The sequence below is a fragment of the Eleginops maclovinus genome, chromosome 3, assembly GCF_036324505.1.
Source record: "Eleginops maclovinus isolate JMC-PN-2008 ecotype Puerto Natales chromosome 3, JC_Emac_rtc_rv5, whole genome shotgun sequence".
In the NCBI taxonomy this organism is placed as follows: domain Eukaryota; kingdom Metazoa; phylum Chordata; class Actinopteri; order Perciformes; family Eleginopidae; genus Eleginops; species Eleginops maclovinus.
Window position 1 is genome coordinate 9018902 of NC_086351.1, and position 12725 is coordinate 9031626.

The following is a 12725-nucleotide window of genomic DNA, read 5'->3' on the forward strand; positions in this document are numbered from 1 at the left end:
TGGTTATTCACTGACGCTTTGAATTCACAATAACTGCCTTCAGGAATGCACATGGTACTTAAAAAAATCGATTGTTTGAATATTATTAGAATATTAAAATAACTTTATAGATTTTTCAACTGTAAAATAGTATCAACATACAGCAAGTTATGAACATTAAGCACCCTGCAATAGTACAGAGGCACTGTTAGAATATAAAAGAAGACTTACTGAGTTTTTGTCAGGGCAACTTTACTGCTTTTTATTCTCATCGACAGGCTTTCTCTGTCACTTTTAGCACAACTTGGATTGGAAATAGGAAATACAGGTTTTGCTTTGTGTTTTGGTCTTTGTCGCGCATGGAGATTGTTTGGATGCTCTGCGTAAAGGTCCCACATGAAAATATTTTCCTTTTCCACTGACAACTAAATGCTAAAGCCAGATGTAGTAGCCTATGAATCCCATGTTAAGTATGCCTACAGTGATTAACCTTATTTGTTAAGTGCAAGTGAAGCATGTACACTGACTACTTTCTGGAATTAATATGTTCTGCATCTGCAAGATGTTAATCCATTATCATACATGTTCTAATGAAACGATGGGTTTTGAATTAGGCTCTCCTTTCTGTGTATTTGTATATACTTTGGGTACGGTGCCCTCTGGTGGTGATCTGCATGTGTAACCTCGTTTAACCGGAACTTTGAGAATGTGACATTTCTATCACACGGTTATGTTTTGGTGTAACACACAACAACATTCAGAGGGGATCCAAAAGAAGTGCCCCTGTTAGACATGTGCATGCTAAATTGCAAATCCTCTGCTCATTCAAACACTCTCCTTATTTGTAAGTAACACAATATTGTTTGTGTTGTAAATTGTTCGCAAATGTATTCGGTTGCTGGTTAAACTGTCATGCTTAATTCGTCCTTCACTCGTTAGCATTAGTGTTAGCTTAGTTGAGGTTAGCATGTCAACAAACTTTGGACTTTGGTCTTAACTATTGTAAGAAGTTCTCCAAAATGACATTAACTACATCGTTAACTTCAAATGGCAGATTTACCTTAAACAAATAGTTCGCTAACTAGTTATTAATCATAGTGTTTCTAACGTTGGTGCATCGACCGCAGCAATTCAGATTTACATGAACAGTTAACTTGCACGTCAACGTTACTTCAACATCTTTATGTTATTTCTCAGTGCCGTGTACTGCTCCCATCCCTAAGGTGAGGTGTGAAATGTCACTATTATTTGTCCGTGAGATGAAACAAATAGAGAACATAGTCAACATAGTCCAAATATCTACCTTACTTCTGAATGTAATACAGCAGCCAGGGAGAAGTACAACAAATAACACCTTTCCATAAGAAAAGCAGAAAGCTATATATAGCAAGATCTGTGACGCATACACGTTTTATGCAGGACCAAATAACTTTTGATATCAAAGTAAAAACTTGCTTTTCTAATATTTATAATAATTTTTATGTATTTTGATCTAAAACATTTAGCAGAAATATTACATTTTGCATATTCATACCGGTACCATATTCAACCCAATTCAGTAAAAAATGGCAATTGATTAGTTTTACAATTAACAAAAAGCTTTGTAGTAGAGGATAGGATATCTGCAAGGTCCAAACCAATTTAATCAAAGTTTATGCATGGATGTTTTCAATTAAACCCATGAAATTAACTTGTAAGTTGTTATGGAATGACCAATGTGCTAAACTCTTTGTCAATCTCCAGGTGGTAGAAGGCAGATTTCTTTGAGAGCCCTCTAGCTGCTTCTTAATCATGAGTGGCTCCAAGCCAGACATCCTGTGGTCTCCCCACCACCCGGACCGATATGTCATCTGTGACTCTGAGCTGGGACTGTACCGTATTGGACCTGTGGGAAGCTCAGAGACAAAGGCTGGCACTCTCCCGCTCTCTGAAGAAACTGCTGCTACTTTACTTGCTATCAACTCTGACACCCCTTACATGAAATGTGTGGCCTGGTACCCAAAGCACGAGCCTGAGTGTTTGCTCGCTGTGGGCCAAGCTAACGGCAGAGTGGTGCTCACCAGTTTGGGTCAGAGCCACAACTCCACATGTAAAGAGCTTGTGGGGAAAGAGTTTGTACCCAAGCACGCCCGTCAATGCAACACTTTAGCCTGGAACCCTGTGGACAGCAACTTACTGGCTGCTGGGTTGGACAAGCACCGAGCAGACTTCTCTGTCCTCATTTGGGACATTAGCAGTAAGTTCTCCCCAGAGGCCAGTGTAGCCTCGGAGAAGATTCGTCTCTCCACTGTGGATTTGGACTCAAGCTCCGTGGTGACCAAACCATTGTATGAGTTAGGTCAGAACGATGCTTGCCTCTCCCTCTGCTGGCTGCTTCGCGACCCAAAGCTGCTGTTGGCTGGCATGCACCGGAACCTAGCAATATTTGATCTGAGAAACACAAGCCAGAAAACGTTTGTCAACACTAAGGCCATCCAGGGGGTAACAGTCGACCCGCACTTCCATGACCGCGTGGCCTCCTTTTACGAGGGCCAGGTTGCCATCTGGGATCTGAGGAAGTTTGAGAAGCCCGTGCTCACGCTCACTGAGCAGCCTAAGCCGCTCACTAAGGTATGAAGCAGTTTGAGCAAGACATGAGCAAACGTTTTAAACTCAGTGTAGTTAAATTTTTAAAATAATTGTGTCATATGGATTTCTTTGGATTCTTAGGATGTAGTTTTTAGGGATGTGACATTTCATCAATCTGGATCGATGTATCATTTCAAAGATAAGCCTTTGATTTGAAACCTCCATGGCACGAAAAATGTAAAGTTTTATGTACAATGTAATGTGTTTTGAATTGGCATGTTATATTGTCTATTATGTAGTCTCCTGAATTGAATATAGTCAAAGTTGATCATGGCAGGCTTTTTGCTTGGAGCAGATACTGTATTGTGATAAAACTTAGTAGTAGTTAATTAAAATATTAAAGATCAGTACAATTCACTTAAATTCACGTTTAATCATGTATCCTTTCTTGTTTCAGGTGGCCTGGTGTCCAACCCGTAATGGCCTACTGGCCACATTGACTCGGGACAGCAACATCATTCGCCTGTACGACATGCAGCACACTCCCACACCCATCGGCGATGAGACGGAGCCCACCATTATCGAGAGGAGCGTGCAGCCCTGTGAAAGCCAGATCGGCAGCTTCGCCTGGCACCCGTCCTCTCAGAACCGCATGGTGGTGGTCTCTGCAGCCAACCGGGTCATGACTGACTTCACCGTGTTCGAACGCATCTCGCTGGCCTGGAGCTCCAGCACCTCGTTCATGTGGGCGTGTGGCAGACACCTGTACGACTGCGTGGAGGATGGAGCTGAAGGAGTGGACAGCGTGATTGAGAAGGACATCGCCACTAAGATGAGGCAGAGGGCTCAGTCCAGGTATGGACACGACACCGTCCAGGTGTGGAGGAACCACCTGCTGGCGGGAGGGAGCGATCCCCAGCTCAAGTCTCTATGGGATGATCTGTTTTATATCCTTTTGGACGTCACTTATAAACTCCTGGGATTTGGAGTTTCTGGGTTTTGATAGCAACACAGCCCAATATATGTTTAATAGTTGTGCTTTACTAACTATAGAAGACAATGTTCGAAATGTAAGATATATGAAGGCTTACTGTATGTTTTTGACTTAGATAATGGTAAATAGTAAACTTGTCTTGTGAATTTCTAGCAGCAGTTGAACTGTTGATTGTTGTGATAAAGTTCTGCAGTAGTTGTTAATTGTGCACCTCAGTCAGCCCTGATTCATTATGATTTTTCAACTGCAATATCAGTTACAATTCCTATATAAGAGTCACATATGAAACAGTGTGCAGAGGATATTGAGCTGAAGCTGCAGGGGAACAAACAGTCCGTCGTCTACTCTGGGATCAAGAACATTGTTAAGACCAGCTCAGGTAAGTCATCTGACCCTAAATATGTAATCACAAAATGTAGAATGTTGGAGAATCAGACCTTGGTTTAATACTAGTTGTAAACTCTATCAAGATGTATTTTCTTAAATGAATAGTTCATTGCACAACTGGGACAAAGTATTCATTGAATGTTCTGTGTATGTCTCCCTGGTTCCCCCAGGCACAACAGAGAGCCGCAGGTGCTGGAGCGGCTCAGACCGGCAGTCAGATGTACCGCGGTACCACAGCGAGGAGCGCTGCCTGGCCCTGCGGCTCTGTGGCTGGATCAGCCGGGGTCCCGACATCGATGTGGAGATATTCCTGCGATCACTGGAGCAGGAGCGTGAGTGGGAGCGAGCGGCAGCCGTGGCTCTGTTCAACCTAGACATCCGTCGGGCCATCCAGATCCTCAACAAGGGAGCCACCGCCGAGAAGGGTGAGTTGTTCGGAGCGAGAGACGGGGGACAGGAAAGGACTGGAATCAGAATCAGAATATGTTTTATTACCAAGTAGGTTTACACATACGAGGAATTTCCCTTGGTATAAGTGGTGCATTCAGAGACACAGAAACTAGAATATACGCAACCAAAACTAAACATTAAATAAAACTTGTTCAATTATAAAAGCTAAGACTATAATAAATGAAAAATAATGACAATATTTATAAAAAATAAGGAGATTGTCTGATCATACACCTAAAATCAGTCTTTTCAATTGTTTTTTTAAAATTCACATACATTTGTATAATTAATTTATATGCAAGACAATATTTCATAATCAATAAATCTGCAGAGTTATGCTTCAGAATCAATTGACAAAATAATTGATACAATTATAATTTAGTTTTATAAATCCTCCAAAGAAATGTAAAAATACCAATCCCAAAGTCAAAGTGCATAATGGTCTTGTTTAGCTCCGACCAATAGTCAGGAAAATATTGAATTGACAGTAAGACCCAGAAAAACAACACACTTTCACATTTGAAATGATACACTTTTTGGCATTGGTATCAGTTATGAAGTTGTTGCATTAAATCAAAATACTGAATTATGGAATAGTTGTTGCAACTTTATGTGCATGGTCTTACAGTATGTGTTTGATATTTTATTGGGTAAAGCTTAATTGTAGTCAAAATGGAAGCAGTTAAAATACAAATAATCAAACCGTAAACTTTTAAACCACCTAAATTCTCTCTAATTGAGATGCCATAGTTTGACACTTTACAGTGATCTGCCTCTGCATTATAACATGTAACAGTGTCATGCTTAACTTGTATATACAGTCCGTGGCTTCAACAGTTATTATGAACACATTAGTTATAAAGGTATGCTGACTCAGTTTTAGTAAGGGAATAAAAACTCAAGAGTTCAGTAAATATATAACTGTACTCTCCTGATAGGGCCTGTTTTTCTTCGGAGCCTTTCAGCAAATAATGTTTGAAGGCATTTCAACAATGTAACAGCTGGAGAACCTTGTTTTTCACACAACACTTATCCTGCAGTACTGTTCACACTGAGGTTTAATGAAAATGTGAGAAGGCTGTTTACACATGCCTCTACCAAGAAAAAATCCACCAATGTAGGTCAAACGTTTTTCTGCTGTTCGTTGTAATGAGGTTACTCTTTAGGTAAGAAGTGTCAGTGGAGAGATCTCAACTGTTAGGGTTGGGTTTTTTTTTCAGCAGCTCTGCAAATGTATACAAGCATATAGTCATTCATCATGACATGTTCTGACCTAACACGCCCTCTTGTGCTCTTATCAACATGTTATATCTTGTTAATGTGTACGAAGCTAATTTGTAAAAGAGAAATGAGAGAGAGTGAGATGTGCTGATTTAAAAAAACCTTTTTGACTGATTTTTGCTATGTTTAACCTTTGGTGTTGTCTTTATGCTAAGCTAAGCTACCTGGCTTCTTCATTTGTTGCTATATATTTGGCTTGTAGACATCTAAGTGGTATGTGTTATTAATTTGACCTTACCATTAAAGTTGTATAACTTTTTTGCTCACCTTGAACAATATTCTCAGAGGCTCCATCTAACTGTCCTTCCGTCCACAGACCAGAACAGACTTTGCACTTAGTAAGGATAAACCTGCCTGTCTGACTCCTTCTTATTCACAGGTGACCTGAACCTGAATGTGGTTGCCATGGCTCTGTCGGGCTACACGGATGAGAAGTCCTCCCTGTGGAGGGAGATGTGCAGCTCTCTGAGGCTGCAGCTGAAGAACCCCTACCTCTGCGTCATGTTTGCCTTTCTCACCAGTGAACCTGGAGCCTACGATGGCGTGCTGGTATTACATCTCTTACTGTCATGGGATGTCATAGCTCTATTGCAAACAGAACGTTAATGAAAAGAAAAAGTGCTAAAACTGGCACTCATTTCTCACTGAACAGTAGCTCGTGTGTTCCCATTTGATGAAAACGTTTTCATATTCTAAACACGGTGAGGAATAGGTTGTTAATATTCCAGCAGTCTTTATTGGGAAAATCCTCAGATGTACAGGAAGACATGTGTTTCAAGTCATAAAACACCTACACTCCGATGACAGAGTGTATGTTTGTGCTCTTTCCTCCTTCAGTTACATCAGATCCTGGCCACCAGCTGCTGTCTCATTTATTTATCTCTTTAGATCTCTCCCGGCAAGAAATTATGACCCCACCGGGACAAGAACATTTACTCAGTCACTTTGACGATCTTGGCTTTTAGAATAATTGGGTGTAGTAATTGCCTGCAATCCCTTGACACAGAGCAGAGATTTAAAAATGACAAGCAAAGCATTTTTTGTGCCGATATGGAGACACTTATGCAATGTACCAAATGTAAGAAGCTAAAAAAAATGTTTTTATCTCAATTGTGATTCAGAAATAGATATTTTGTTTATTTCAGTATGAGAGCAGTGTTGCTGTGCGGGACCGAGTAGCCTTTGCTTGTATGTTTCTCAGCGATGCACAGGTAACCATACAAAGCACATCATTCAATACCACACTGTTGTCATGAATTTGTTTTGTAAGGTCACACCCATTTAAACAATTTCCTTATGAATTTCTTAAGAAGTGCATGATAAGTTTGCATTGTTCTCTGACTTAATAATCTTGAATATTCCTGGCTGCAGCTGCCCCGATACATTGACAAATTAACCAATGAGATGAAGGAGGCGGGCAACCTGGAGGGCATTCTGCTAACAGGTTTGACTAAAGATGGCGTGGACCTTATGGAGAGCTTCGTGGACCGCACTGGAGACGTTCAGACTGCCAGCTTCTGCATGCTGAAGGTACACAAACAGAGAAGTTATGTAAAATAGTTCTTTATTGTGAGAACGACACTCTTTTCACACAAAGTAAGATTGGCCCTCCAACTAAAAATGATCATAACCATGATGATAACCATTTGCTGCTCCCCCCTGTCTCCCCGCTTCTACTGTAATAATCTAAATTTTAGGTTCATGTAAATGTGCGTAGTATCATGATGAATGTACCAATGTGAAGAAAAAGGATGCAAAGTGATGCTGAAGTGGATTGTTTTATGCCTGGTGAAATCTAACAAACCCTCCAGATATGTTATTGATCCACTTCAAATAAATGAAATAAACCCCATAGCAACATTACGTTACAGAGGACTATAAAACTGGAGTGTATCATCCGTGCACAGGTTGATTATCTAGTTTTTACTTTTTTAAGTGCCATGCAAACAGGATTCTTATGGTTAAAGCACACAGAACATTCCCATCACACTTCAATAACTAACCCCTAACCCAACAGAACAACAAATACATATTTTAATCATTAGTAAATTAAATGAACTAAATGCCAAAAACCCAAAGTGTCAATGAGTTTTTCTGATCACACCCTTGGAAAAATCAAAGCACATGTTAAAACTTGCCTCTAAAAGATCACAGCTGTTATTCTCAACACAATTGCCAACTTTAATAACAATGTTATGCAATTCTCTTTGGAGTTATTAGCTCTCTTGCGTTTGTTTCTATAAAGAAAACTTAATAGAAGGAGTGGTGGAACAGGTCTATATCTTTTTTAAGTGCTGGAGAACTACTCTTTTTTGTTCTAACCTGCTCCAGAAGACAACTGGAGTGTAGGCATCCTTTTTTACTATTACATGTAGCTGACATTCATGTACACATTCCTCTAGAGGGATGGGTGCAGGAAGAGTAAGCTTAGGAGTGATTTTGTCCCAGGACACATTGTCTATTTGTATGAGTGATGTACTTTCCTGTGCATTGTGTGAACTGAGGTGATAATGTGAAATAAGGCTGAGACAAGATTTCTCCCAACAGGGCTCCCCAGGTGAAGTGTTGAAAGACCCCCGAGTCCAATGCTGGATCGAAAACTACCGCAACCTGTTGGATGCGTGGCGATTCTGGCACAAACGGGCCGAGTTTGACATCCATAGAGGCAAGCTGGACCCCAGCTCCAAACCACTGGCCCAGGTAACACACATCTGGGGAAGATTTTGAAAAACATTTGTATTAACGGTGGTGATGATATGAAATCCACTGACAACAAATCACCATATTTGATCATTAATTAGAGAACCGATCAACCCTGAATGCTTTCAATAGCTTATTAAGTGTGAAGATTTGCTTCTTCTCTATGTTTTATATCATTTCTGGTTGATTTTATTTAAAAGAAAGTTGAAATGAGATTTTAAAGCATTGCTTTTGCTCTTGAAAGTCTTCCCGAGCCTTATCCTCTATTTCTTGACATTTCAAGATAAACCAAATCAGTTTTTTTGTATTTATTAATTAAATTAACCGGAAGCTGCTGCAATGTATTTTTGTATTTTATCATGTCAATTATAAAACGTTCCTAGATAGATTTGACAACATTTTTGGTTTGACTTTAATGTGATAGGGCTCTGGCAAACTCAGTCTGTCCTGTTTTTTTTTACTGTCTTGGATATTACTCCCCCCATGATTAAATAGGACGCTTGTATTGTTTATTACAGCACAGGTAGGTCGTGCCAAGTTTGTAACACCCACTGCTCTGCTCTCCAATTGTTGTCATAAAACCTGTTCTATTTAGCAGAAAAATGTTGTTCTCTCTTTTCCAGTTTGTACTCATACTGTCCTTAAACATTTCCATGTATGATTATGAGTACAAAGCGAACCTTGGCACAACGTCCTACACCAATGACATTCCAATATTCAAAGTTAAGCATTTTCGGATTATTGCGGTATTATCTAATGCTTATCTTTCTCTCACCTCAAAGTGAAAATCAGACAGCTGGTGAGCGTTTGCTTGTTGATTTCACCTTCAGGTCTGCCGTTCCTTATCAAGCGACCTTTGTGTGTGTTCTTTTGCGACAGGTGTTTGTGAGTTGCAACTTCTGTGGCAAGTCTATTTCCTACAGCTGCTCGGCGATGCCTCATCAGGGCCGCGGATTCAGCCAGTACGGTGTCAGCGGCTCGCCTACCAAGTCAAAAGTCACCAGTTGCCCCGGCTGTAGGAAACCGCTGCCACGTTGTGCCCTCTGCCTCATGAACATGGGCACACCTGTGTCTAATTGCCCAGGTAAACTGACCTATGTGGAGTATGTAGACAGATGCTCAGCTGATACCTACAGGCAGGCCTCTCCGCGCAGCTTAAGTGTTTATAATACTTAGCTCAGCATCTGCAGGGGGGCAAATCCAGTGTCCTTTTTTTTTATTGCTTTGCTTTCACTCATACCAAGTTAACGTGATAGTACAGTTGATTGATTGTTGATATTGACTTGTGGATGAATCTTTTTTTCTTGCAGGAACAGGGAAGTCAGATGATAAGGTCGACTTGACAAGGGAGAACAAACTCGCTCAGTTCAACAACTGGTTCACCTGGTGTCACAACTGTCGACATGGTGGCCATGCAGGACACATGCTCAGCTGGTTCAGGTGGGACTCTCCCTGCATGCTGCAGATGCTTCTTTTTTCAGACATTGTACATTTTATTCCTGCTATGTTCTCTGTACCTTTTGTTCATTAGCCCTTAAATTGTCAACTATAATAATAAAAAAAAATAATAATAAAATCTAGTCGTTGCTTTTTCGGTGCTGTAGCACAGCCTTCGTTTTTAAACTTTTAGAAATGTTTCTTCTCCCTGTGATTATTATGGAAGGCAAAGTGATTCTATATAAAACCAGTAGTGCTCTAAATTACCACCTAACTTTAAAGTATTTGTACTGTGTGGATTCTGCTAAAAAAAATCAACAATTAAATGATTTTTCCTGACTTATTGTTTTAAATGTTTATATCAGAATTTAAATAAACGGATGAATGAAAGGTACACTTACCTGCCAGGCTCTTCTGTATTCCTTTGGCCATCTTCTGTATTTACACTTTTTGACTTATCTTTTTTAAACTTTTTTTACAGAGACCATACAGAGTGCCCTGTGTCTGCTTGCACGTGTAAATGCATGCAACTGGACACCACAGGGAATCTGGTGCCTTCAGACAGCAGCTAAGAAGCACAAGCTTGTCGGAAAGTGAAGTCAAACACCCGCCCAAAGCCAACCAGCGTGGGTTCACTGCTACACCCGCCACACCGACAACTGGGCAAGGGAAGAAGGGTGCAAGCAGTGTCCTTTTCTGCAGCAGCTGCTTAAATAGAATGAGATGCTGTTAAGTTATAGTCTAGTGAATGTAATGTTGTAACTGAGCCCTCTATGAAGAAGGGAGGCAGTGTGTGTACTGATTTTACTAACTGAATCAATGACCGAAAGGGAGCAAATGCAAACTCACTGCTCTGCTAATGTAAATCGCACTCAGGAGAAGAACAGAGGCTCTGCTGTAATCGGCCTCTTCCAATCTAACCTGAATCAGGCTTATGGTTTAAATGTAATCTAATTTAAAAAATCCAATTTCCACTCACACATTAGCTTGTAAGGATGTCCTCAAAGTTGCCAATCTGTCCAAGATATATTTAATTGCTTGTGTTTTAATACACTATTTAACGTCTGTGTTTGTCTTACGAAAGTATCTTCACATACCTCATAAAAGCATTGTCCGGGGGGAAGGATGGTCCCCCGGGGGACGGAGCCACACTCTCTTGCTCTCTTTATGTTCTTCTGTGCCACTCTTCATCTGGCATTGAGCGGGATGGCTTCCAGTGTGAGGGGTGGTTATGGGGTATAGGATGGGGAGTGGGATAAGGTAGGGGTGAAGGGTGATGAGAAGGAAGGGTGGGAGGCTGCGTCTGTATTCATCAGCCCACTCCAGGCCTGTGGTCCATGAAAGACGCTCGCCAGAAAACAGCAGCTGCTCGGCACTCTGACAAGACCCTCCAGATTGTTCCCCCCATAAAGAACCTCAGCTGCCGGAACACTATTGACTCAAAGAAAAGGGCGAGAGAACAGAAAGCCTGAGCCCTGAACCCCCCCCACCCCCACCCCCCTCGTACAGCCTTCGACATACACAGACTTGCCCTCTCTTTCTTTCTCCCTCTCTGTGGTGCCCAAATTGCACCCAAAAACTATGCACACCACACATCAATCCAAGGATGGGTGCCGTCTATGGGGGGACGGCCGTTTGTAAGCTGCATTATAAATGGGTTTTCTCTCTTTCTCTGCCACCCTCCCCGCTCTGTCACTAACGTAGGGAAGCATTGTTAGTGAGAGGCGGCCTGCACCAGAGCTGGCTAAATCACTTAGTCATGGAGTAGGGAGGAGTAGGAGGGTGCACAGGAGCTACTGTATACTGCTTTCACCAGGATCTCTTCCCGGTGTGGGAGGTTTTATAAGCCTGCTTACCCTTTTGTGAACTATTTTGGAGTGTAGCTGACAAATTGGCGAGCCGTGTTGCGTCCTAAAAAAACCGGGTGGCTGGAATTTCACCCTTTCAGCGTTTCTTTTAAATAAATTCTGACTGACAAATTGGAGCACTGCTGAATGGGGTGTTTTCCATAAGTTGTACATGGTTTATTTGTACATTATCAGTTTCATAGACGCAGATGGCGTGGGTTTTCTATCATGTGCGGTTTTTTTTTTATCTGTGCTTGAAAGCATTGAGTCACATCATTCTCCCATGGGAACTCCCACAGAATCACAGACCAGTGCAGGCAGAAGGATGGACAACATTTAAAGACAATAGATTTTGGACTTTGGAACTAGGCAAGTAATACATTTCCTCATTAGATTGAAAACTCATTATTGACTTTGAACAGCTTGTGTCAACTGAATCTTACCACAAGGTTCATTAATAGATGTTGCTGAGCTTTAAATCTCATCAATATGTTTCTCAGCAGATGGCAATTCAGAAAAAAAGCTCTACCATATTAGTTGAGGTTTCAATGAATTAGTTGATCAACAATCTCAATATAATTAGAATCAACCTTGGTGCTCTAGTTTGATCAAGCTTACCCTAGCTTAACAAAGAGAAGCATATAAATGTAAAAGTTGTTAGGAAAAAAACCCAAAGCATTGTACAGTGTGGATTATGTAGGTTAAACGGTGTCTGATAAGTGTGTATACAATGATGTAATAAATACATATTTCATAAGTTGGTAGTGCTCAATGAAAAACAAAATAATTTCAAAATTAACATTTTGAATACCATCAGCTGAAGAGTGATATTGTAATTATGATTGAAAGGTACAGTTCATCTACTAATGGGCATCCTCAACTGTTTTTTTTCACAATGCAGAGCAACACACCAAGTCTCAAATAAGGCAGTGTTTTGTACATTGTGAAAAAATAATACAGTGGTGCAATAGTAAAGACTGAATTCAAAGGATATCCTTTATTTCCTCAACTAAAAAAACTTTCCACACTAGTAAGACATTTCGTACCTGATTGGATGAAAGTAGGATCCATAGACATACTTG

General features: G+C 40.7%; 1 protein-coding gene across 1 annotated transcript; it reads left to right on the forward strand.

Moving 5' to 3' along the window:
• Window positions 1–711: 711 nt before the first annotated feature.
• Window positions 712–11780, forward strand: mios (missing oocyte, meiosis regulator, homolog (Drosophila)). The gene is made up of 12 exons (XM_063878433.1): window positions 712–823; window positions 1723–2589; window positions 3005–3494; window positions 3822–3920; window positions 4099–4353; window positions 6039–6208; window positions 6805–6870; window positions 7031–7189; window positions 8207–8359; window positions 9239–9443; window positions 9670–9799; window positions 10278–11780. Exons 2-12 carry the CDS (start codon window positions 1771–1773, stop codon window positions 10366–10368), a joined length of 2637 nt encoding a protein of 878 aa, XP_063734503.1. The 5' UTR covers window positions 712–823; window positions 1723–1770; the 3' UTR covers window positions 10369–11780.
• The last annotated feature ends 945 nt before the right edge of the window (window positions 11781–12725 follow it).